The 22,541-nt window shown below is 45.1% G+C and overlaps 10 protein-coding genes across 10 annotated transcripts; 6 read left to right on the top strand and 4 right to left on the bottom strand.

The window, feature by feature from the left end:
• The first annotated feature begins 670 nt into the window (after positions 1 to 670).
• BGW36DRAFT_372668 (uncharacterized protein) lies at positions 671 to 3,243 on the top strand. Its single transcript, XM_046215506.1, has 7 exons — positions 671 to 842; positions 925 to 1,042; positions 1,101 to 1,156; positions 1,209 to 1,298; positions 1,356 to 1,657; positions 1,712 to 2,610; positions 2,663 to 3,243. The coding sequence occupies exons 1-7, from the start codon at positions 784 to 786 to the stop codon at positions 3,155 to 3,157; spliced, it is 2,019 nt and encodes a 672-aa protein (XP_046075730.1). The 5' UTR covers positions 671 to 783; the 3' UTR covers positions 3,158 to 3,243.
• A 129-nt stretch (positions 3,244 to 3,372) lies between these two features.
• On the bottom strand, positions 3,373 to 4,913 carry BGW36DRAFT_445976 (putative Rieske 2Fe-2S family protein; the record flags this gene model as incomplete). The annotated part of the gene is made up of 6 exons (XM_046221695.1): positions 3,373 to 3,570; positions 3,659 to 3,884; positions 3,961 to 4,133; positions 4,222 to 4,520; positions 4,577 to 4,819; positions 4,886 to 4,913. The coding sequence occupies 6 exons, from the start codon at positions 4,911 to 4,913 to the stop codon at positions 3,373 to 3,375; spliced, it is 1,167 nt and encodes a 388-aa protein (XP_046075729.1).
• A 375-nt stretch (positions 4,914 to 5,288) lies between these two features.
• On the top strand, positions 5,289 to 6,690 carry BGW36DRAFT_336786 (putative fructosyl amino acid oxidase; the record flags this gene model as incomplete). Its single annotated transcript, XM_046212978.1, has 2 exons — positions 5,289 to 6,426; positions 6,492 to 6,690. Exons 1-2 carry the CDS (start codon positions 5,339 to 5,341, stop codon positions 6,688 to 6,690), a joined length of 1,287 nt encoding a protein of 428 aa, XP_046075728.1. The 5' UTR covers positions 5,289 to 5,338.
• Positions 6,691 to 7,378: 688 nt separating this feature from the next.
• BGW36DRAFT_395003 (uncharacterized protein) lies at positions 7,379 to 9,490 on the top strand (the record flags this gene model as incomplete). Its single annotated transcript, XM_046217988.1, has 7 exons — positions 7,379 to 7,413; positions 7,477 to 7,496; positions 7,572 to 7,740; positions 7,818 to 8,399; positions 8,438 to 8,802; positions 8,869 to 9,033; positions 9,102 to 9,490. The coding sequence occupies 7 exons, from the start codon at positions 7,379 to 7,381 to the stop codon at positions 9,488 to 9,490; spliced, it is 1,725 nt and encodes a 574-aa protein (XP_046075727.1).
• A 217-nt stretch (positions 9,491 to 9,707) lies between these two features.
• BGW36DRAFT_372663 (uncharacterized protein) lies at positions 9,708 to 10,522 on the bottom strand. The gene is made up of 4 exons (XM_046215505.1): positions 10,353 to 10,522; positions 10,232 to 10,289; positions 10,008 to 10,177; positions 9,708 to 9,940 (listed from the first exon to the last, which is right to left on the bottom strand). Exons 1-4 carry the CDS (start codon positions 10,500 to 10,502, stop codon positions 9,779 to 9,781), a joined length of 540 nt encoding a protein of 179 aa, XP_046075726.1. The 5' UTR covers positions 10,503 to 10,522; the 3' UTR covers positions 9,708 to 9,778.
• A 344-nt stretch (positions 10,523 to 10,866) lies between these two features.
• On the top strand, positions 10,867 to 12,810 carry BGW36DRAFT_336782 (major facilitator superfamily domain-containing protein; the record flags this gene model as incomplete). The annotated part of the gene is made up of 6 exons (XM_046212977.1): positions 10,867 to 11,058; positions 11,133 to 11,403; positions 11,464 to 11,574; positions 11,635 to 12,037; positions 12,103 to 12,411; positions 12,481 to 12,810. 6 exons carry the CDS (start codon positions 10,870 to 10,872, stop codon positions 12,716 to 12,718), a joined length of 1,521 nt encoding a protein of 506 aa, XP_046075725.1. The 3' UTR covers positions 12,719 to 12,810.
• A 1,853-nt stretch (positions 12,811 to 14,663) lies between these two features.
• BGW36DRAFT_424627 (putative HAD superfamily hydrolase) lies at positions 14,664 to 15,494 on the bottom strand (the record flags this gene model as incomplete). The annotated part of the gene is made up of 2 exons (XM_046219999.1): positions 14,664 to 15,416; positions 15,486 to 15,494. 2 exons carry the CDS (start codon positions 15,492 to 15,494, stop codon positions 14,664 to 14,666), a joined length of 762 nt encoding a protein of 253 aa, XP_046075724.1.
• A 965-nt stretch (positions 15,495 to 16,459) lies between these two features.
• Positions 16,460 to 18,096, top strand: BGW36DRAFT_356471 (tRNA a64-2'-o-ribosylphosphate transferase; the record flags this gene model as incomplete). Its single annotated transcript, XM_046213774.1, has 6 exons — positions 16,460 to 16,803; positions 16,873 to 16,907; positions 16,986 to 17,158; positions 17,220 to 17,394; positions 17,448 to 17,885; positions 17,945 to 18,096. 6 exons carry the CDS (start codon positions 16,460 to 16,462, stop codon positions 18,094 to 18,096), a joined length of 1,317 nt encoding a protein of 438 aa, XP_046075723.1.
• A 112-nt stretch (positions 18,097 to 18,208) lies between these two features.
• On the bottom strand, positions 18,209 to 19,131 carry BGW36DRAFT_290080 (putative aldo-keto reductase; the record flags this gene model as incomplete). The annotated part of the gene is made up of 2 exons (XM_046210734.1): positions 18,209 to 18,544; positions 18,616 to 19,131. 2 exons carry the CDS (start codon positions 19,129 to 19,131, stop codon positions 18,209 to 18,211), a joined length of 852 nt encoding a protein of 283 aa, XP_046075722.1.
• A 701-nt stretch (positions 19,132 to 19,832) lies between these two features.
• BGW36DRAFT_405140 (alpha-actinin, sarcomeric) lies at positions 19,833 to 22,467 on the top strand. The gene is made up of 4 exons (XM_046218956.1): positions 19,833 to 20,218; positions 20,278 to 20,344; positions 20,408 to 22,000; positions 22,056 to 22,467. Exons 1-4 carry the CDS (start codon positions 20,163 to 20,165, stop codon positions 22,266 to 22,268), a joined length of 1,929 nt encoding a protein of 642 aa, XP_046075721.1. The 5' UTR covers positions 19,833 to 20,162; the 3' UTR covers positions 22,269 to 22,467.
• Positions 22,468 to 22,541: the final 74 nt, after the last annotated feature.

Genomic DNA, 22,541 nt, shown 5'->3' with positions numbered 1-22,541 from the left:
AAATTTGAAGAGCTTGTAATGGTTAGCAATGGCAACGTTGATTTCTTTGGTGTCGCCTACAAAGACATATATCACTAATTTTACTAATTAATAAGTGATAAGGTGAGACTCAAACAAGTGGGTATGCCAGAATAGTTGCTACTAATGAGGACAAAAGATACCACACCATTAATATCAAGCCTTGTTAGTCATCAATAGTTCCATGCAGGACTTTCTGAAGGAAAGGTAGGGTCATTTGTACCTCCCTAGAACCTGGAAGTTCGAGTGTCCTGCTGAAAGCAGGCAATAACATTCATGGTCATAAAAGTTATGGTCTGCAGCCAGTGTCAATAGGCTTCTTATTGGGCTTTGCCTAGGTGCCGGTTAGTTCTAAAAACGTTTAAAATGTCACTGACTACATGAGCTGTTTGTGTTTGACTTCGATATAGCGTAAGGACAGACAGTGCTGGAGTGCGTGAGAGTTGTCCTAATATATGATATGAATTAACTTTCAGTATTCATTTTTTGTCGGGGTTCCACTATAATATCGATGTCTAAAACTGAGTCAAAGAGCCGAAGACTTTCCATTGCTACGTGAGGAGAAAGAAACGATTAGTCTTGCTTATCGGCTCTGGTTGAACTAGCCGTGAGGGGAAGCGATGGATGCCCTTGTCGGTTTCCCCCGCATGATTTCTTATCATCTGACCTGTCACTCGTCTCAATTCACAATTCAAGGATGCTAAAACTAATTTACAGAGGGATCTAGCGACGGTCAAGTATAGCACATAATTCTTCTCAGGTAACATGTCAGCCGACGATTTGCGGCCGCCAAAGCGTACAAAACAGGCCTGTGAACCATGCCGGTAAGACATCCGTTCGCAACCGGATCGCAACGTACTATGTGATAAGGAGAGTTAACCATGCCCATGATATCGCCCGAGATAGCCGGAAAAAATCTAGATGTCCCGGGGAGCGCCCGGCCTGCTCATATTGTGAACGGTTGGGACAGCCCTGCGAGTACGGCGACACTGTTGAAGAAGGATCCGAGTTTTCCAAGAAAATGGTATCTACAATCTTCAATACTATTAATAGTGCCGGTAACTTATCTCTTGCCCAAAAAGGAAGACCGAATATCTGGTATAGAAACCAAACTTGAAGCTATGCTGGAATGCTTCACGTAAGTTAGCGATGGTCTCTATCTTCTGGTATTTCACTAAAGATACGTGTAGTCAACAGTCCGCTCGGTCCCATATGCTCTCACCGGCTAGAACTCTTCGAAGCGGAAATTTACGTTCGGGGACTACGGATAACCTGCCCCGGTTGGCTTCTCAGTCATTCTTTTGCTACCAGTTTTGCTGATGTTAACAAACACGTAGGCAAATTATTTTTTCTAGCGCCCAGACATTTCTGTGGTATTGCAATCACCAGCCTATTCCATTCTTTCATTCAGAAACTTTCCTCTCGACGGTCAGCGCTCGTGATGTTGAACTGATAGACGCGATACAAGCGTTAGCTTTACGTTTCGAAGAGGGAGGCTTCCCTGACCATGACATCAATCAACAGATTCAAAACAAAACAGAAAGCTCTCGAAAGGCAGTCATGAATCGTATAGCCGAAGGCACTGTTGAGTTGAGCACCTTACAATCACTATGCCTTTTGAGTATGATTGATTTCACAGGTAGGAGATATACTACTGACATATCGCTCTGCCGCTGATTTTATTTTATTGTAGCTGGGAATATAATACGGGCAGAAGTCAATATGAAACTTGCCAGGCTTTTAATGAACAACCTGAAAATGGGTAAAGATGAATATCCAATCAATTTAGAAAGCGAAACAGACGAGAAAGTACTATGTCATTGGAGTATCCATATGCTGGGCAACCTCATCTGTGATCCTTCTCAGTTAACTGCCACAGAATCTAGTCATATTTGGAACGAATTAAATATACCCCAACCTATTCATCAATCGAAAGTTTCGGCATTTGGCGTCGGACAATATCAAAACCATTCCGACCTTAAACGGGATAACGGTCTACTCGCAAATATACTCCAGCTTAGTGAGATATGGATGTTGGCGAGAAAATACACAAGCATCAAGAAAAATGTCAATTCACCACCTCCTTGGTCTCCTCAATCAGACTATTCAATCATCACCTTCCGACATATCGAATACGAGAGCCAATCTCCATTAAAATACCGCCTACATGCGAGTCGCTTCCCGGAAATGTCTGCCGCAAGTCTAAATCAAAAAAGGGAATACTGGGGTCCTTGGCTCTTCTTGCAGCTTGTATACCACGCAATTCCATGCCTTCTCAACCACCCGTTTTTACTCTCCGTGCGACTTAAGAATTTTCGACAAACTATGCCACAGTCCTTTTTGCGAAATTCTTTTGAACAAATTACACTACACGCAGGATGGATATTGTATTTTGTTGATCTGCTCCAGGAAAAGGACTTTGAAGTTTCTGATCCGACGTTGGGGCACTGCGTAGCGATTGTAGCTACAATATACTTGCAACATAGTTTTGTTGAAGAGGTAGCATTCAGAGAAAAGGCTCAAGCTAGCTTTGAGAAGTGCCTCAATTTTTTACAGCGCATGGCAACTCGATGGCCTCACATTGAAAAACAGGTTTGATCTTGTCAAGCCCACCCGATCGTACAACTATTTACCAATTATTTAGGTTAAGAATCTGCTACATTTGAGAAACAGTATATCCGGTAGTAGAGTACCGAATATAGGTCAACAATCAAATCGAAATTCGCATCAAGGGTGGACAGTAAATGTCCACCTTTTATGTGAAATTTTAGAGTACAATAGTGCCAGCAAAGCGTCTGATCCTTCTGGAGACATATTTGGATCGGGGCTTGTTAAAGACAGTATTGCATATTACACTAGCACACCAGCTAGCCCGACCCCAGACCTAGACTTCGCATTGATCGGCACACCAGGTCTTTCGGGCCACAAAACGGTAGCGAACGAACTCGTCACTTACCCCCCGGATGAGCTTCAAAGGATTGATCCAAATATGTCTCAAATCTCACCACCAAATATTGATTTGTCAGGACTAATAGGGGATCAGGGTTTTGATGCGTTTGATGCATCGGAGAGTAGTTTCCTCCAACCTCAGGAGTATGGCAGGGCAATTGAAAACTGGCTAAATTTTAATGTCAGATAGCTTCAAATTCGGATACCTGTTGCATTTATATGTACATTTTATTATTACATTATGGAAATATTAATACCTTCGTTGGAACTTTTGAATACTTGTACGACTTAAATCACTTGGTGTAATTGAAAAAGTCGGACAGTTACCAGTATTTTGTATAAAGTAATTATTTCGTATTATTTTCTGCCGGCGAATTTGACTACATGTCTTAGAGCTGGTGTATCTTACCAAGATAATGGCCCATTATTACCCCCACTGGCTGCTTCACAGTCAAGACTCTTGCAAAATTCAATTTCTTCGTGCAACTTCTGCGTCATGTCTGGGGCAGGGGTAGCAGGCCAGATATCGGCACCATTTTCTTTCTCACGCCCCCGGTGAGTCATGACTTGTTCCTTGACCAAATCTTGAAAGTATAGAGGTCCCTTTTGATATCAACCGTCAGCATTTATTGGAATTTCAAATATACAATATCGTCATATCATAGTAAGCATTCTATGGTTGACTTCTTACTTTTTCATTGTGTGGATGCAGTTGGCCATTCACATATATTCCGGCATTGAGATTCTTTTGGGCTGCATTGCACAGATCCTTATCTTCTTTTAAGACTTGTTTGAATATGTTGTCCATATTACTGAATTCTTCGTCAGTCGAGTTTTTACTACGATAGACTTCATATTCCATTGAAGTTTGAGAAGCTGATATTGGAATGCAACGCATGATGTAAAAGAAATGTTTTCTAAGGATTCGAGTCATGCCATTGTCAGCTATTGTGTTATGGAGAACGGTTGAAGGACTAGGTTCCAAGGTCTTACGAGATAGTGATTGATGCATTGGGGAAGTAAAAAGTACTGTATACCCCCATTCCTTCCCGATTTGGTCGATCGGTGTTGAAGTGCTGAATATGACCACCCGACGTCTCGACCCAATATTTTGAAAGGTCAGTATAATTTAAAAGATTTGGATGTCCAGTTGGACAATGATAACACTAGCTTTCGGGGTTAGCCTCCGTTTAACAAAGCATAGACTATCAAACAGTATGAAGGCATCTAGGGAATGAGGAGAGAATAAATTACCTCATTGTAGTTGTCGGCTAAAGTTTTCCAATTGTAGTCCCCGATCATTTCCCATTGGTGATCAAACCGAAATTCAGAGAGATCAAACTGGAGTAAACGAGGCTGTTCGTCTATGCCAGAGAAATCGTCTTCCCATGAGACACCTGGCTTCTCCGATGCTTCGAGATTTACCCAAATAAACCCCATTTTGTCGACATGAACATGAATTGGGAAAAGACCGTTTTTGTCTTTTTCAAAAGCCTCTATGTCCTGATATCGAGGGGCTTTGGCGAGCTTTCCATTCAATCCGTACGACCAACCTTGAGAGGTTATGATCAGCGATAATAACTTCTGAAATCATTCCAAGATGGCGTACCATGGTACCTGCATGAAATAATGCTTGCACAGCCTGACTTCTCTTGTATAACTGGATAGGCCCGATGGCGACAGACATTGTGGAAAGCATTTATAGTTCCTTGTCTATCCTTGATAAGAAAAAATGAGAATCCAGCTTCTTGAATTTGGACAAAGTCACCAGGTTTGCTTAATCGTAATTCATGGGATACGGCCAACCATTTCCTGGAAAAAATGGCTCGCCTTTCCAATTCGTACAGGGCATCTGAGCGATACCACGACGCTGGCAAATTTCTACTTATCTTCGACTCCTGTGGAATAACAGTCTCACACTTTCCATATCCAAATAGTTGATTCATTTTCCCTGTTCAGGTTACCGCAGAAATAAGAGATGAACTAGAGCGATTTCCAAACTGCAGCTGACGTCCTGCAAAATTCTGGTATGCAAGTTATTCAGTACCCTATTTAGGAATGAATAGCAGCATCCCTCTAATGCAGTCGCCGTTTATTACTCATTCAAGATTTAAGTTCGCTTTCCATATCGTATCCTGTGGGGATTCTCTATGTCCGGTCGGGCCCGGACCGCATCCGTACCCGCCTTCCTATCTGGGAAAGCTGTATAGGATCTTGATCCGCCACATTCTTTCTTGTTCTCTACACAGATAACTCTTCTATTATCGTTGAGATATAGTGATAGTAATCACTATCAATTCGAATTGATACCCAATCACCTTCCATTCTTTCGTATCCCTTGTTGATTTAGCTCAAGCATCGACTTTTCGCAATGGCACCGATCAAAAATAACGATTCAATTATAGTGATTGGGGCTGGTGTATTCGGACTTTCTACCGCATTAGAGCTTTCCAAACGAGGATATAGAAATATCACCGTGTTAGATCGCCACGTACCGCCCGTGGTTGACGGCAGCAGTGTTGATATTTCTCGCATCATTCGCATCGATTATGCTGACCCGTTGTACGCCCAAATGGCCCGTGAGGCCTACCAAGGTTGGATCAACGAATATACAGATTTCTACTACGAGTCAGGTTTTGTGATGTTGGCAGACACATTTTCAAATCCGTATATGAGCAAGGCTAAGGAGATAGTAAAATCTCAGGGTGGAAGATTGGATGAATTCAACGATGCGAATCAGATACGCAGCCTATACGCGAATGTTCAAGCAGATTTGGATGGTCTTTTTGCTGTACACAATCCGATCGGAGGATGGGCAGATGCCGAGAGAAGCATTCAACACCTAGCCCGTCAATGTAATATGGCAGGTGTGTCGTTTATCACAGGGCCACGAGGCACCGTTCATTCGCTTCGAAAGAGCGGAACAAGAGTGGTAGGTGTAAACCTTACAGGAGGAGGCTATCTTTTAGCATCACAAGTCATATTATCTACAGGTGCTTGGTCTAACCGGCTTGTTGACCTTTCGCACGCAGCTTCTGCTTCCGGCCAGCCGGTAGGTTTTATTAAACTAACACCAGAAGAGTCTCGGGAGTTAGAAAACACTCCTGTCATGATAAATATGAGTACTGGCGTTTTTTGTTTCCCGCCTACACCTGGTACGAATATTCTCAAGCTTGCTCGACACGGTTATGGGTTCGCAACCGAAACGACATCAGAAGCCACCGGGAGATTGATCTCCTCGCCAAAACGAGATGGAAGCAATGCAGAATCTGGTTATCTACCGAACGACGCCGACGAAGGGCTTCGTGAAGGGCTTCGACAGTTTTTCCCTAAGCTCAAAGGCCGTGATTGGATGAACCGACGTCTTTGTTGGTACACCGATACTCCCGGCGGCGATTTTATTATTGACCATCACCCAATACTGGACGGGCTGTTTGTTGCCACAGGTGGTGCAGGACAGTAAGAGAATACACAGTTTACATAGTAGTGTACTCATGAATGCTAACGACTCTTTTTCTCGTTAGTGCGTTTAAATTTCTTCCTGTTTTGGGTCGCTATGTTGCCGATTGTTTTGAGAATACTGCCTCCCAATCTATACGAAGGAAGTGGCAATTGCAGGTACCGGTCGAAGGTGCGCAGGCTTCATCAACTATGATGGGAGATGGAAGTCGTGGAGGCCCTCCATTGCGGAAGCTTAATGCAATAGAACAGTCGAAGCTATAATCATGACGTGCCATTTTCGTCACTTTTATTCCAGCATCATAATAGACTTTTAAATTGAAATATTTACATCCGAGTGAGAAGGAGGCAGGAAGTGTTGCTGGGTGTATACGCTACATTATCAACTGATATTTGCAAAAAGCTCACTTTAGGAGAAAACAGCTAGATAGAATGAAATTGTACTTTGTCTTAAGATTTGCTAGAATTTACCGAATAGAAAAGAACCACGTATGCTCATTTTCGTTTGGGGATTGATTAGCTAGTATAATAAAATCTAATGCAATGTTTGATGCTTGGCATCAATTATCAAGTATGCCACTTTTGCAACAAAATTCCCCAACAACATAAAGCCAGATGAGATTTTTTACCACATGATCAAAAGAGCACAATATTACTAAACGTGGTTTCTTTTTCATCACATGCTTGACAAGCATGGCTGGTTCCACTGCTCGATAGGAATCCCGGACCGTCTCCGGGCGAGATGCGGAGAGGGGAAGATGGCCCAATTAGAAACTTATCGAACATATATTCGATAATCAATTAGATAAGATTTGGTAGAGGCCTCAACATCAGCCAAATTTGTTTTCAAAGGACGAAAATTTATTGCAATACTCTACAATACATCTTCAATAGCAAATAATTGGCTAGTTATAACTTCAAAAATATGCGGCAGCCGAACAGTGACGATAACATGAAACGGGTACGAATTACAATTATTGGAGCAGGGTGAGTTTAATATTATGCCATCTCATGCCTTGGAAATTGAAGTTTATGTTTCGATTGGTACAGGATCTCTGGGATCTTGATAGGTAAATTATTCTCCTCTTCGGTTGATAGCAAATGTTTATACTTAGAGACTGATACGATATTCTGTTGTTTAACAGCATTCAAATTACAAAAACATCTGGATCAATATGTTGATATCTGCATCGTCGAGAAAAATCCTAATCTAGGAGGGACCTGGTATGAGAACCGCTATCCAGGATGTGCGTGTGATGTTCCGAGCCATGTTTATCAGTATTCATTTGCTCCGAACCCGGAATGGTCTCAGTTGTATGTTACTATTGTCTCTCAATTCCAAATATCTCCAAAAGAAGATTAGTAGAGAAATTCTGCTGACTTCAATGAAGCTACGCAACTTCCCAGGAGATTCAGCGATACCTCAAAGGAGTGGCTAAGAATTTCGGTCTTGAGCGTTTTATCAAATACAACAGCAAGGTAATAGGCGCACAGTGGCAGGAGGAAAGGGCGGTATGGAGAGTTGAAATTGAAGATGGAAGAATTATTGAAAGCGAGATTCTAATCAATGCTGGAGGTATCTTGAATAACCCCCAGACGCCGGACATCAAAGGTCTGGCATCTTTTGCCGGTCCAATGCTTCATACAGCCACCTGGGATAATTCCGTCGATCTCCATGATCGTAGGGTTGCAGTCATTGGAGCTGGAGCAAGCGCTATTCAGCTTCTACCACAGATTCAATCTAAGTGCAGCCATATCGACATTTATATCCGGACTCCCTCTTGGATCTCACCACCCGTTGGAATGCCAAACCCAGATACTAAGAACTATGCATACTCGGAGGAGGACAAGGACTTGTATAGAAAAAGCGGGATTTCATATCTTCGCACTCGCAAAGAGCTCGAAAATCACTTCAATGGACTATTCAAGGCTTTTGCAAAATCTACACCCGAACAACGAGACCTCCGTAATCGGTTTGAAACCCGCATGCAAAGTTTGATTGAAGATGAAGAATTACAAAAAAGCTTATTCCGTCTTTTGAAGCTGGGTGCCGACGGATTAATCCCGGCGAAGAATATCTGATCACCTTGCAGAAGTCGAATGTTACTCCTATATTTGAGAAAATCGAGGAAATCACGACCGACGGAATTGTTACTTCTGACAGTCGTAAACACCCCATGGATATATTGATTATGGCTACAGGATTCAATACCACCTTTAGACCACGTTTCCCTATACTTGGTCGCAGGGGTATCAATCTCCAAGAGCTCTGGGAGACCACTCCAGTGTCGTACATGGGGACCGGGGTATCCGGCTTCCCAAATTACTTCATGTTTCTTGGACCAAATACTCCGATTTCTAATGGAAGTTTGATGGGTAAACATAATTTATATTATTCGCCCCATCTCTACTCACAAAGCTGATTCGATACTTCCTAAACAGGTCCTTTAGAAGCCACAGGCGACTATTTCGTCCGACTGCTCCGAAAGGTTATTAGACAAAATGTCAAGACATTTGATGTTAGACCAGATGTTCAGGCTGATTTTGATCAACATACTCAACAATACATGCAAAATATGGTGTGGACTGGAAGCTGCCGTAGTTGGTGTACGTATTTCCCGGAAATCCGTTTATTATCCACCTCTTGAACCCTCGGACTTACAACCCCCTTATAGTTAAGAACCATAAGACTGGCAGAATTAACGCACTATGGCCCGGTAGCTCTCTGCACTACATGCAGATCTTGGCAGAAAATAGATGGGAAGACTATTCGTGGGGATATCATCACAACCGGTTTGCACACTGGGAGGGAGGTCGTTCCTGGGTTGAAGATCCGCTAGCTGATCCTTTGGGACGAGAAGAGAGGATATCTAATTATGCTACAACTGTTCCAGGGAAGGATTCAGACTTGAGCTTCTACCTCTGGGAAAGCGAGCCTTTGCCTGCAGCATCCCTTGTAGATGATGGCTACTCTACGAGTGTGCTCGATGAGGTTAAAGAGGGACAACGCCTCAATGAATGGCTTCAAACTTCAGTTTCTGCTAGTATAACGGTACCTGTTTAGTTATCAGAACTCAAATAATACAAGTTTCTATTCTGCGACCAATATGAGAAAGAGAGGGTAGAAAATTGTGTCTCGCTGTTTTTCTTGTAATTAAACGGATGCTGAGTAGCATAGGAAACTTCCAGAATACTCTCAATGAAAATGGTAATACCCAATTAATGTAAACCGGCACACAACTGCGCCAATATATCTACAGCAATTGCAAAGGTAACAGTTTGGCTTTGTATATAGCTAGGCTTGTAATTTCTTATATTTCAATTGATGTTGTTTAGTTTTAAACTTGGGACCTTAAAGTCGCGATTTTACATCCAAATCCCATAGCCTCATCATTGGTCCGTGGGTTCCAAATACAGGATCCTGTTTTGGAAAACCAACTGATTGAATCTCCTTTCTTAAATCGGCCAAACTAATGGGCTTCTCACCCAACTCGTTCCGCCACCGAGGACAACCCTGCATACATGCCACAAGGAGTTTAAAACCGGGTTTCAAGGATAGAATGGACGACATAAAAACATACCTCTGGGTAGACGCCAATATATCTATAATCTTCTGTACTATCGGCCATACTATGCGCCGTCCCAGCAGGAAGGACTATCACATCACCTGCTTGAACCCGTACTCGAAGCCCGCCTGACTCATCGCCTCCTCCTACGCCAAGAACGATAGTTGATGAGCCTCGAAATATGCCTGGATTAAACTGTCATTACAATTGGGTCTCCAATTCCGGGTTCCTTAACATACCATAGCATTCATGACTGTTTGGATGAAAGTGTCGGGTTGGAATATGACCCCAAGTACCCTAGAACAAAGCAGTCAATAATTTAGATTAACCATGGAAATGAAATAGAGGAATGCATTATACCCGTTTCTCCCACTTATGTGCAGTAAGAAAAGATGTCACATTCTCTTCTGTTGCGGGATATGGAAGTACATTTCTGTAGTGAAGCACGGGTAACGAGCTGTTCGGTGCATACACCGTGCTCTGAAGAAAATAAGTGTTAACTAACTCCATTGAGCTCTTGAGACTTATTGAGGGGGTGTATGAGAACTACACTTACTCTATGCCTTTATCGTCCGATGTTAACCCCGCACACGGGGAACGGACCGGCTCCGCCATCAAAGCGATAGGGGGTTTATCCAAGGCCCTAATCTATGTGGTCATAATATTTAAATCACACAAGTGACAGCATCAAGATAAGAGTTTCACGCACAGACCTATACATGATGCCTACATTATAGGCACATCATGTACTGTATCTTGCGGTGAAAATTCGCATTCATAAAAGAATGAAAGGATAAAACACTTTGTGTCTTATATCTCACCATAATAAAATCACGCACTATCAGCTATGAATGTTTCCGAGAAAGACGAATCAAAAATGTCAATGGAGAAAGTGGCGCCTGTGGCCAGTCAGGCTCAGGGGACCCATTACACCATGGCAGACTCTTCCTTACAAACCGATAGTACTAACTTGATCGTTGCTCATCACGCAATTGAACGTATCGGAATGGGTCGATACCAGTGGCAGCTACTTGTCACGTGCGGTTTTGGATTTCTCGTTGACCAAGTATATTTCTCATATTCCGTCAAAAGCTCAATGATAATCCCTTTGTCCATGCTAACTGCAGTTTCTGTTGGTAGATGTTACTTGTTTCAATCAGTATAATCACTCCGAACACAGCAAAAGAATTCGGACCTGCTCATGCCACCTTGCTGTCCGCATCTTTGTACGCGGGGTTGCTAGTTGGTGCCATATTATATGGTGTGGCTGCTGACTATATGGGACGGAAGCTGGTCTGGCAATTATCTATATATGGGGTGTCAGTCATCACTATGCTCAGCGCTTCTGCAACCAGCTGGACAGCAGTTAATGTTTGGATGACATTAAATGGGCTTTTTGCGGGTGGAAATTGTAAGCCCTATAAACCGGTTCTAGATTTTATATACTGATTAAAGGATATCTTTGCCTCAGTGGCTATTGATTTGACGATTCTCGCCGAGGCTCTCCCTCGGAAATGGACGTTTCTCCTTACGGGATTGGCCGCTGTTTGGGGTCTGGGAAATGCAATAACAGGATTGATTGGTAAGTTTTGCGCCATTATAATGAAAGTCACAAGGGACTGAGGACTTATGCGCATCAAAGCTTGGCCACTCGTTGATAGCTTCTGCTGCCCAAATGGAGCCACTCCAGAGACTTGCACTCGTGCAGAGAACATGGGGTGGCGATATCTTGATATCATCCTTGGTGGACTCTGTTTAATCATGGCCATCGTTCGCTCTCTCGTTCTAGGAATGGATGAATCGCCAAAGTGGCTGGTCACAACCGGAAAATTGGAAGAAGCAGTGAAAGTAATCAATGCTATCAGCGCAAAAAACAAATCTGACTACGTAGTCGACATTGACATGTTTTCTACCACACCCGTCCAAAATAACTCGAAAAATAACTGGTTGTATCAGCTAGGTACTGTGAAGCATCTTTTCTTCGGCCTAAAGCAGGTGCGTTTAATTATCTGTTTGGTTTTATTATGGGCCCTCGTTGGGATAGCGTAAGTGGAGGTTCATTTCTTTCAAATTCTCAAATAGGCCCCTATAACTGTTTTTGGTGTCACAGCTATCCCCTCTACACTGTTTTTCTGTCGTACTATCTCGAAGCTCATGGCGCCAACCTGGGCGACGGCAGCAACTACCAAACTTATCGTGACTGGGCGATTTCATCCGTCGTCGGTATATTTGGTCCGGTACTAAGTGCATATTTGGTCCGAGTTCCTTTTCTGGGACATCGCTGGTCTCTCACAATCACCGGGTGTATTTGCGCGGTGTTCGCCGGAGCCTTCACATCTGTCAAGACAGAGGGTCAAAATATTGGCTTTTCATGCATGATAAATTTTTGGTTGAATGCCTTGTATGCTATTATATATGCGTAAGTGTTTATTCACATCCCAGAAGGGCAACTCCATGTGATCCATGGTGGCTAATTGAGGGTGTCAAGATACACCCCGACCGTTTTCAAAACAGAACATCGCGCGATCGCGTGCGGTTTACTCTTAGCCTGCGGGCGGTTAACCTCCTTGTCATCTCCATTTATTGCGACATACGTTGATGTGACATCTCCGGTACCTCTCTGGATCTCATGTGCGTTTTATGTCGCCATTGGAATTATTGCTCTCGCGCTGCCGTTTGAGCCGTCGAAGTTGAATGATTTATCTACCGAGGAGCAATTAGGTTGATAATGTATGTAGAATAAAATTATTTGGTCTACTTCTGTTGGGTAAGGTAGAATATCGTCTCTGACGTGACTTGATTTAGGGCTAGGGTTAGGGTTTATGGTATCCTCCATATCTAGTAATCCTTACATATACTAATTTGGTAAGCGCGCAATAAAGTGATATTACAACCTCCGTTACTCGTAACAGTTCATATGCTATTTTAATACGATACACTATTAATGGTAGTGGGGAAGACTGGAAAATATTTACTATGAATCAATAACATGTGTCTCTCATCCATATTACCAACCATCGTATATTCAACAGCAGTTGAACTTTATGTAAAATCTACGTAAAATGCCCAGCTAAGTGGAAGCGTCGTTCGGGCATTGTATCGCGCTGCGGTTAATTGACTTATTGTTTTCAAAACGCGAATTGGGCCGATGCGTAACGCTGAAACTCCGAGTATAAGTCTCGTCGCGTGATTATTGCATTCGTGCGGACCGAGAATCCGACGTGTGTACCATCTAGATTTCGAGGTGCTGGGTTGATACATGACCATAGAACGTTCTATTTGCCCAAGGTGACAGCTTCAAGTAGTCCGTCTGCCTAGAATAGAGTTTCGAGTTAACAGCTCTCTCTGGCTTGATTTTTCATCATTTTTAGATCGTTTCCCCCTCATTCTGAATCTTTTTATACATATCAGTGTTACAAATGTCTCATCGTGTTGCACAGAATATTTGGATGGGTATTAGTTGGTCATGAGACCTTGTACTGCATGCAAGCAGTCAGAAAGAACTGGAGGATAAGTGGTTTTCTCGGGTGGATTTACCTACCAATCTACGATCGATTTGGCAGTTTGCAAATAAGGATATAAATCCTCAATCTTAGTATACTCGCGTTATTGAACGGCGTTTACAATAATGACTATACAAACTAAGCCGGCTATTATCTACTGAAAACTGATCAAATTTTGAGTTATTTATGTGTTTCCCGGGACTTGCCTGGCTTTTCTCACCGGCGGTGCAGTGGACGCTATTCAAGTTACAGGTGGGACAAGGTTGGATCAGCAGGGTAATGAAAGAGGGTAATCAATATCCCCCATTATTAAGAAAGATAGATGTGTTAGGAAACATACGCTTTCTCGTTCATCGAGTCATTATTCAATATGAGTACTACTCTGCCATGGCCCACACATTGAACGAGCCATTTCTCCGGCGCTAAGACTCAGTGATAATGCGTAGTCATCAGATAGACATGATTATCAAAGCGCAGCTGAAACTATCACGGGCAAATAAAATCACACATCCCCACCACGCTTACCTCGCCCCTTACCATTCTCGCCATCAACAGCGCAAATTCCACGATCCTGGCAGACTGGGTTTATTCTTTGAGTTATTTATTGTTCTCCGGGTTTCCCCATGTTTCAGGCCGTCGTTTGCTTTCTGCGGGAATATGCGGGAGGCCTACAATGAGATGCATGCATGGTGCGCCGCTAGTGCTAGGGCACAGCAAAATGGACGGCGTAGTGTCGGTGCTGGGCTAGCGTCAAGCTGGGCTAGCGTCAAGCCAGTGAGAGGCTTTGTGGGGATTCTTTGACGACGTTATTTTGTAAATCTGTAGTCGGGTCGATACTACATGCAAATTTAGGTGTAAGGAAGAGGTGTTTTGATAATGTATTTCTATTGATGTTGGCTATTGTATTGACAACATGTCTATGGCCGAAGCACAAGTGTGTAATGGACCGAAGCCCAATTACTGGTCAAAGTGGAAATCAAAACTCCATGCGCCAGATCATTGCCCGCGCTCATTTTCGCCAGCAAAAGTAAAGTACATGATCATGCAATTCGTAAAAACTCATAATGCTCACCGGAAGCCCTTGTTACACGGCTCGGTGAATGGGGAAATAAATATCGAATAAAGGGGAATCAATGGAGAATCGAAGATACGGTGAAAGGCGACTGCTTTAGAGATTCGCTTCGCTTCTTTCAACCGGCTGGTCCTCAATCTGCTTCAAGCAAGACTCGAATTCGGACCAGTCTTTCATGACAACCTGGGCGCCGAGTTCAATCAACTTGCCCGCCATCTCGGCCCGCTTCGCGTCACCGGGATAGCTTCCAACATAGGCAATAACGGGGATGCCGGCACGAATAGCGCTGAGGGCACCAGAGCGGCTGTCTTCGATAGCAACACATTCTGTGGCCTTCTTGTTCAGCTTTTCGAGGGCGTAGAGGTAGATAGCGGGGTCTGGCTTGGATGTTGGCTTGGGCAGAGAGGTGGCCGCGCTGAAGACATGGTCGTGCTTGAAGTATTTGTCCTGGTTGACCTTCTTGATTGAAGCGCGGACACGACGAAGGGCGGACGATGATACGACTGCCATGTCGTATTGGCCAGAGCGCTGAAGTTTTTCGAGTTCCTCCATGACGCCAGTGCAGGGGACGGCTTTGGCCTCCAACTTGGCAATGACTTGGTTCTCTTCTTCCTTGACGTAGAATTCGATCTCGTCCTTGGGCATCTCGAAGCCGTACTTGCCCTGGAGGGAGATCATCATACCGCGAAAGTTCTGGCCAACGAAGTCTTGAATCAGTTGCTCGCCAGTGTAGCGGTCGGTGATGTCGCGCTTGGCCAGGATCTCGTTGGCAATGTCAGCGCAAGCCTCGAAAGCAAGCTCCTCGGACATCACGAGGGTGTTGTCGCAGTCAAACAAAAGCTGGGTGATCTGGTGAGGGGTCAGGTCAGTGACTCGTCCTTAACGTCCATGCAGCATAACAAAAAAAGCGGTACATACCTTGGCCATGTTTGCGGATGGTTGTGGAATGAGGGGATGCAATATCAATGTAGTCTATGTACGGTCAATGGACTTGAGTGAGCTGGTTGAAGAGAAGTAGGTGGTGAGAAAGAAAGAAAGGTAGGTGGATGATGTGTAGATAGAGTAACAAAAGAAAGAGCCTGGAACGGAAGGCGCAGAGCGGTGGTTTAAGTAACCACGGATTGCGAAATGACGCTCCTTGCTCAGTTGCAAACCGGATGCTGCCCAGGAATGACGCTCTGGATTGTAACTGCGGGCACCATCCACTGCCACTGCCACGGCACCACCGATGGCAGCCCGCTTGCCCGTATTAGGCATGGTTCTGGCGGCGGGAGGGCTAATCAGCACAGCCAGTGGTGACGTCGTGTGGCCGCGGTGACTTCATTGGGCCAGCCCCTAGTTAATTAATTGGCAGCGCGTAATAGGCCCGGCTCGCTACTACAACAATTGATCCCCTACCATGGCATCCGTTGCCACTAGGTTCCCTTATCGTGTCGAGACATCTCCAATGATTCATTGATTGGACGACGATAGGATCCAGTAGTGGGAGAGCCTAGGAGGTGTAGACAATCACCAACAGCCTGTAGGGCGCGCACGAACGCCCTTGAAGGGAGGAATGGAATGCTGTATCATGCATGTATCCCCGGTCAGCCATTTGGGCAGCCCTGTACGTGCAGGCTGTAACCCTGTGGGCCTGTTGCGCTCGAAACTTCCACGCCAAGCCGTCTGGCCGCGCCAGTCCGTTCCAGGCCTAGCCCGTCGTCGGGTAAATGAGGGATTCACCCGGCCTTCTCAGCGCAGCGCTGCGGCACGCCGCCTCTGATTGGCCCGCTCTTGTCCTTTGTAGACTCGTACCGCACATGTCTGAGTGCACTTAATTAACTAATTCTTCCTGCTTGCGAGCAACGAGTAACGTCAGAGATACCCCGTCGCTAGCCCAACCTTGCGGCGCAATGAGCTCCGAAGGCCCTGCCTTTCCGGTGTCTGTGTCCGACCTGCACTTTCCCTCTGCGGCTGTATCCGTATCACAACTGTTATCGTCGCTACGGCGATCTGCTCTGTCCGTGACGAATCGATTGCGGTCCGTTGAAGCTGACGCCCGCTTCGTCCACGAGGTAGCCGACCACTACGAACTTCCCCTGATTGCCAATGAACGCTGCGGCAGCTGGTACATCGATCCTGCGCAAAAGGCGGCTAGTGCCTACTTCAAAAGCACAGATGGCCATACCGGCCAGTGGAACTTCAGCTTGCGCAGATTGAATTTACAAATTCTCTCCCTAGCTCGAGATCATGGCGGGTACGATTCCTCTCTCTTTTTTCATTTGTTTTGAAAATAGCGCAGTTGAACTAAATGCTCGTGGTATAGGTGTATCATTGTGGACTCCACCCGTAGGGGTAAACGTATGTGACTAACTCTCTTCGGACGACAAGTTACATGTGAATGTATTCAAAGTAGCCATGGGCCGTTAACATGTGCAGTGATGCCCGATGCACTATCTAAAACCATCCCAATATGGTGTGCAGTCCTCAATCGAACGCTATTCCCAACTGAACCGGCCTTGCATCCCGTCCAGTTTCCCCCAAACTTTCTGACTGCCTCGGAGGAAGCTCAGATCGAGAAGCGTATTGACGGCTTCGTCAAGGCTCTCCAGGTAGGCCGCCGTCCCCTGTAGTTCGAAATGTTGGGTCTGGTCTGATTGCGAATTCTTGCAGGAACTAAAACTAGACTTGAAACAATTGACTCAGGACCTCGGTCAGCCCATCCAGATTGCGTGGGCCAATCAATCCTATTTTTATCCAACTGCATTGCAAAAAGGAGAAAAGTACAACCTGTTTGTGCTCTGCTCTGCCTCGCGGCGAGTACACGGCGCAGAGGCCTCCGAAGGGGGTATATTCAGGGTGCGGGTGATGACAGCGAGGGATGGGCTAATGGGCTAACAGCTCCGGTGTTTTGGGAGAACAAAGATTTATTACTTGCTACTGAGGAAAGCGAGTTGCCTGATGTTATCAAAGAGTTAATGCACAGCCATGGAAAAGCTGACACTGGTCGACAAGCTGCATTGCTTCGACCTTCTTCAAATCTTTACATTACCCAGGCCTTTGGCGCCTCGGGAGAGTACGGAGACTATGATCTCGTTATTTCTTGCAACGACAAGCCCCCTGAAAGCGGCAGTAGTGCAAATAGACTTGATTTAGGATGTGGTCCCCACAAAATTGGCAGTCGAGATTTACGGTCTGCTTTGGGAAAGGTTATTGACTTTGTGGAAAAGCACTTCAACACTGATGCTTCCCAATCATTGTTGGTGGCGTGTGAGACCGGAAAAGACCTTTCTGTCGGCACTCTCCTAGCTATCATTTGTCGGTTCTATGACGACAACGGTAAGTATTTACCATTGGTATGTGCGTCGTTGCTGTCTAATTCCAATCATAATGTACAGGAAAGTTTGTCGACAAACAACCACAGAACCATATAGACAAACAGTTTATCCGTCAACGCCTGGCATGGATCATCACTTCAAAACCCGACGCAAATCCTTCCCGGGCAACGCTCCAGTCGGTTAATGCCTTCCTTCTACAAAGACCTGATTGAAGAATACAGCATATTGTGGATGGCAGCTGCTGACGACTTTGTGGAAACGCTCAGTCTAGCGCTAGACGTCACTTGTAAGGCATATCGTATATGCTATATACGGAACGCGGAATTAGTCGTCACTGACTGATTCGACTACTACCCCGGCGTCACCCTGGTCTAAGCTATCTAGGATTCCCATATCCTCTTTGCTGATGTGAAAATCATATACATCGGCGTTGGAAATGATTCGATCCGGTGTGCTACTCTTTGGCAAGGGTACCCAACCTTTCTGTAGACTGTATCGAATCAGAATCTGAGCTGTGCTCTTTTCGTACTTCTTCGCCAACCCAACCAGCGTAGGGTCATTGAACTTATTAGCGCGGACAAGCGGACAGTAGGCTTCAATGACGATTCCGTTTGCTTTGCAGTACCTATCAATCCGGGGCTGTTGGCACCATGGATGAAGCTACGACCATTGAGTTAGCTCTGAATAACTAGAATAGATAATTCGCAGCGAAATTTAAGAGGGACGCATACCTCGATCTGATTGACATCTGGCGGCCAAATCTTCGCGTAGGCCTTCATCTCCTCAATATGTTTGATACCGTAGTTGCTCACCCCAATACTCTTCGCCCGTCCTTCCTCGACAAGCCTTTCCAAAGCCTGCCATAATTGCTTTCGCCCTGTCTGCCCCGAGCTGGGGCTGTGTATCAAGAACAAGTCAACATAACCGTCTTTCCCCGCAATCTTATCCACACTATCCACAGCCTTCTGATACGTCGCCTCTGGCGAACCAGCTGGGGTCATAATCTTCGTTGTCATAAACACTTCATCACGAGGAATCCCAGACGTCCGCACGATTTCGCCAACTTCTTTCTCGTTCCCGTAGAATTGCGCCGTGTCGATATGTCGATACCCAGCTTTCAGTGCTGCCCCGGTGGCTTGCACGCATTCTTTGCCGTGTATCCGATATACCCCAAATCCGAGACGAGGAATGCTCCTGGTAGAGTTGCGCAGGGGCAGGGGGTCTGTTATGGCGAGTGTTGTGGACATGGTATGAGAGCTGTGATGACGCGAAGCAGTGCGGGGTATGCAGAGGGGAGAACCAAGTCGCTGTCAGATTTGATGGTTGGGATTTGGTGTATGGACTGTCTTTGTTGAAAATATTATATAATCTCTTTTCTATTTTGGTAAAATGGAAGAGACGTAAAGACGAGAGATTAGAGAGAGAAAAAATTCAAGAGAGGAATTTCGAGCTCCTTGGAGAAATGTGAAATCGGCAGTGACCCCACTTGGAGTGATCGCGGCGGTGATATCATCGCTCTTGGGTCTGCAGCTTCGTCAAACAAACACCATGCACTGGAACAAACGATGTTTCGGCTGAGGATTTGCCATTGAAAAATTTCTCTTCTTTGTATTATAATCCTCATTGTGTTTGCTTTGTCCCGATATTGACGATGGTGTCTAAGACAACCTCAAAGATGGCAACCAATTGAAACACAGGCTTTGTTCGGACTCCAAGAACAAAAAGGGCATGATGGTTCAAGCTCAATTCATGACGAATACATCTAATACAAAATATAAAGACAACAGCATCTGAAACGTCATGATTATTGTTGTAGTTAGGTCGTGTCGATAAGATTCGGCAGCTTACCGGTTGCTGTGGAGCGGCCGGACAACGCATGGGTTGGCTGGGCTAGCCTCCAAGGGGAAAAAGGGGCGGCGATTGTTTATCGTCCCTGCCAGCGCCAGCATGCGGAGACCATCAACATTGCTTAATTGTTTGCTCCCAGACTCTTGTACAGCTATTATTTTAACAACGACTGGGCTGGTGATTACTGCTGCAGTCCCGGCTGATTGACCTATCTCCGAATCGAGAATCGTCCGAAAGTGCCTGCAGGCCACTACTGCTCACTCCGTAGCGACTATTGACGATTGGCCAGCCGATCCCTCTGACCCCTCCCTTGCAGTCTTAGGGCGCTTTTCATCACCGTCTATCTCGGATCTTTATTCTTGTCTCTTGTTCTATTACATTCCTGCTGCATTAATACATTTGTCACCTTGGATGGGTGCCCGCTTCAATCATGTTGATGGTCGAAAAGCAGTGGATTAATGTGCAGCAAAAGACCTTTACCAAATGGTATGCGTCCTCATTCCTCCTATCAATCCGTTCTCCGACTTACTTCTTCGACTTGCTAGGCTCAATAATAAGTTGAAGGTTAGAGACCTCGCAATTGAGGACCTCGTGCATGATCTCTCCGATGGAGTAAGTTTATCGGATTTACTTGTTGAATGGTATCCCAGCTGAACCAGTCTGACGGTAATCTAGGTTGTTCTCCTTCATCTCCTCGAAATCCTTGGCGATGAGTCCCTTGGTCGATATGCCTCCAAGCCAAAGCTTCGTGTGCAAAAGTTCGAAAATGTCAACAAGAGCTTGGATTTCATCAAGTGGAGGGGGATTACGATGACCAACATTGGCGCCGAGGATATCGTTGACGGGAATCGGAAGATCATCCTGGGTTTGATCTGGACGCTCATTTCAAAGTTTACCATCAGCGACATCAATACAGAGGGCATGTCCGCGAAGGAAGGCTTGTTGCTATGGTGCCAGCGGAAGACTGCCTGCTATCCGGAAGTAGAGGTTCGGGATTTCTCAGGCAGCTGGAATGATGGCCTCGCTTTCTGTGCGCTTCTCGATATCCATCGACCGGATTTAATCGATTTTGATTCCTTGGATAAGAACGATCACCGCGGTAACATGCAGCTGGCTTTCGATATTGCCTCCAATGAGATTGGTATCCCTGACCTGCTTGACGTGGAAGACGTTTGTGATGTTGCCAAACCCGACGAGCGATCTCTCATGACATATATTGCCTATTGGTTTCACGCATTTTCGCAGCTTGAAAAAGTGGAGAATGCTGGACGACGAGTTGAGAAGTTTGTTAGTAACATGCAAGGTGCTTGGGAAATGCAAACCTCTTATGAGAAAAGAATGAGGGAGCTTTTACATCAAATCTCAGCGCAAAGGACGAGCTGGCAAGAAGCGTCATTCCAAGGCACTTATACTGATGCCAAGGAACAACTTGCCGAGTTTTCACAATATAAGAGGAATCAGAAAAGAAAATGGGTGGCCGAAAAATCCGATCTTGCTGCGTTATTAGGTAACATCAAGACAAAGCTAAGCACTTATCGCCTACGACCCTACGAACCTCCAGCAGACTTGCGACTTGATAAATGTGATGATGAATGGGAGAATTTGATGAAGGACGAGCATGAACGCAGTCAACATATCAATGAAACCATTCGAGATATTAAGAATAGGCTGCGCCGGACCTTTGCCGACAAGGCTAACGATTTTGCACTTACTCTAAAGACCTTGACTCTCGCGATATCAGGGTTGGAAGGGGATGTGGATGATCAGCTTTCTCATGTCCAGCGGCTGAACGATAATCTACCGCCTCTTGATGCTTACTTGGAGACGATCGCCGATCTAGAGGACCAGTGTGCCGAAGCCAACATTGATGAAAATGACTACACGACATATACATTGGACGAGCTTTCATACGAATTAGGCCTCGTGAAATCAAGCGTGGCGAAGAAGCTTATGTTCCTCGAGAATCAAATGGTTGCACGGAGTATGACAAATTTGACTCCCATACAACTGGAGGAATTTGAGTCAGTTTTCCGACATTTTGATCGAGATGGCTCGAACACCCTTCAGGAAATTGAGTTTTCGGCGGCCTTGGCGAGTCTGGGTTTGGTTTATGATGAAGATGAAATGCACGAAGTTTTCCTCGACACGTGTGGTCGAGGATCGTCTGTCAGTTTCGAGCAATTTATTCGATTCATGGTTAGTGTGACGGAGGATCAGAACTCGGCAGAACAGGTCTTTCAGAGTTTCCGTGAAGTTGCAGATGGCAAGGTGAGTCAACAAAAGAAAAAGAAAAAGCGTCAATTGGAAACACTAACATTTGTAGCCATATGTTACGGAGCTGGATCTGCGACACTCTCTTATCCCGGATGATCTTATTGAGAACCTCCTCGGATCTATGCCGAAACACGACGGACCTGATCTCTTGGAGGATAGGGATGTCCCTAAATATGATTATATAACTTTTATGGAAAAGATGATGGACCACCAAGAGGATTCGGGAGATCAAAATCAGCATTTAAGTAATGGGAGACACTAGGTATCCCCCCGTCTTCGTTTTAATGCATTCGTGGTCGTTTGGGATGCGCTTCTCTATGTTTATAGGTGTTTAGGCTGGTGAGGATCGGCATTGCGCCGGTTTGGTTGTTTATAACTTTATATGCATGCTGGGCAGCATCCTTGTTCTAGTATAGGACTAATATGTTTACGGTTAATTTAAATTTCCACTATACTGCACGTCGCACGAAGTGAAAAAACTTTTATAACAGCCATGTAGGCTGAAAATAAATCTTTAACGCAGAGTATTGTTTGA

Source organism: Talaromyces proteolyticus (assembly GCF_021365285.1).
Source record: "Talaromyces proteolyticus strain PMI_201 chromosome Unknown BGW36scaffold_3, whole genome shotgun sequence".
Taxonomy (NCBI): domain Eukaryota; kingdom Fungi; phylum Ascomycota; class Eurotiomycetes; order Eurotiales; family Trichocomaceae; genus Talaromyces; species Talaromyces proteolyticus.
The sequence above is the reverse complement of the archived record's forward strand: the minus strand, read 5'-3'. Positions and strand labels throughout refer to the sequence as shown.

Excerpts from the sequence above, each read along its gene's own strand:
- BGW36DRAFT_372668 (XM_046215506.1), top strand. The coding sequence starts at position 784 with ATGTCAGCCGACGATTTGCGGCCGCCAAAGCGTACAAAACAGGCCTGT. Across the intron at positions 1,157-1,208 it reads GCTATGCTGGAATGCTTCAC|TCAACAGTCCGCTCGGTCCC; the intron begins GTAAGTTAGCGA and ends AGATACGTGTAG. Across the intron at positions 1,658-1,711 it reads GAGTATGATTGATTTCACAG|CTGGGAATATAATACGGGCA; the intron begins GTAGGAGATATA and ends ATTTTATTGTAG.
- BGW36DRAFT_372663 (XM_046215505.1), bottom strand. The coding sequence starts at position 10,502 with ATGGAGTTAGTTAACACTTATTTTCTTCAGAGCACGGTGTATGCACCG. Across the intron at positions 10,290-10,352 it reads CACATAAGTGGGAGAAACGG|GGTACTTGGGGTCATATTCC; the intron begins GTATAATGCATT and ends GCTTTGTTCTAG. Across the intron at positions 10,178-10,231 it reads AAACAGTCATGAATGCTATG|GCATATTTCGAGGCTCATCA; the intron begins GTATGTTAAGGA and ends AGTTTAATCCAG.
- BGW36DRAFT_405140 (XM_046218956.1), top strand. The coding sequence starts at position 20,163 with ATGTTGATGGTCGAAAAGCAGTGGATTAATGTGCAGCAAAAGACCTTT. Across the intron at positions 20,219-20,277 it reads CAAAAGACCTTTACCAAATG|GCTCAATAATAAGTTGAAGG; the intron begins GTATGCGTCCTC and ends TCGACTTGCTAG. Across the intron at positions 20,345-20,407 it reads TGCATGATCTCTCCGATGGA|GTTGTTCTCCTTCATCTCCT; the intron begins GTAAGTTTATCG and ends ACGGTAATCTAG.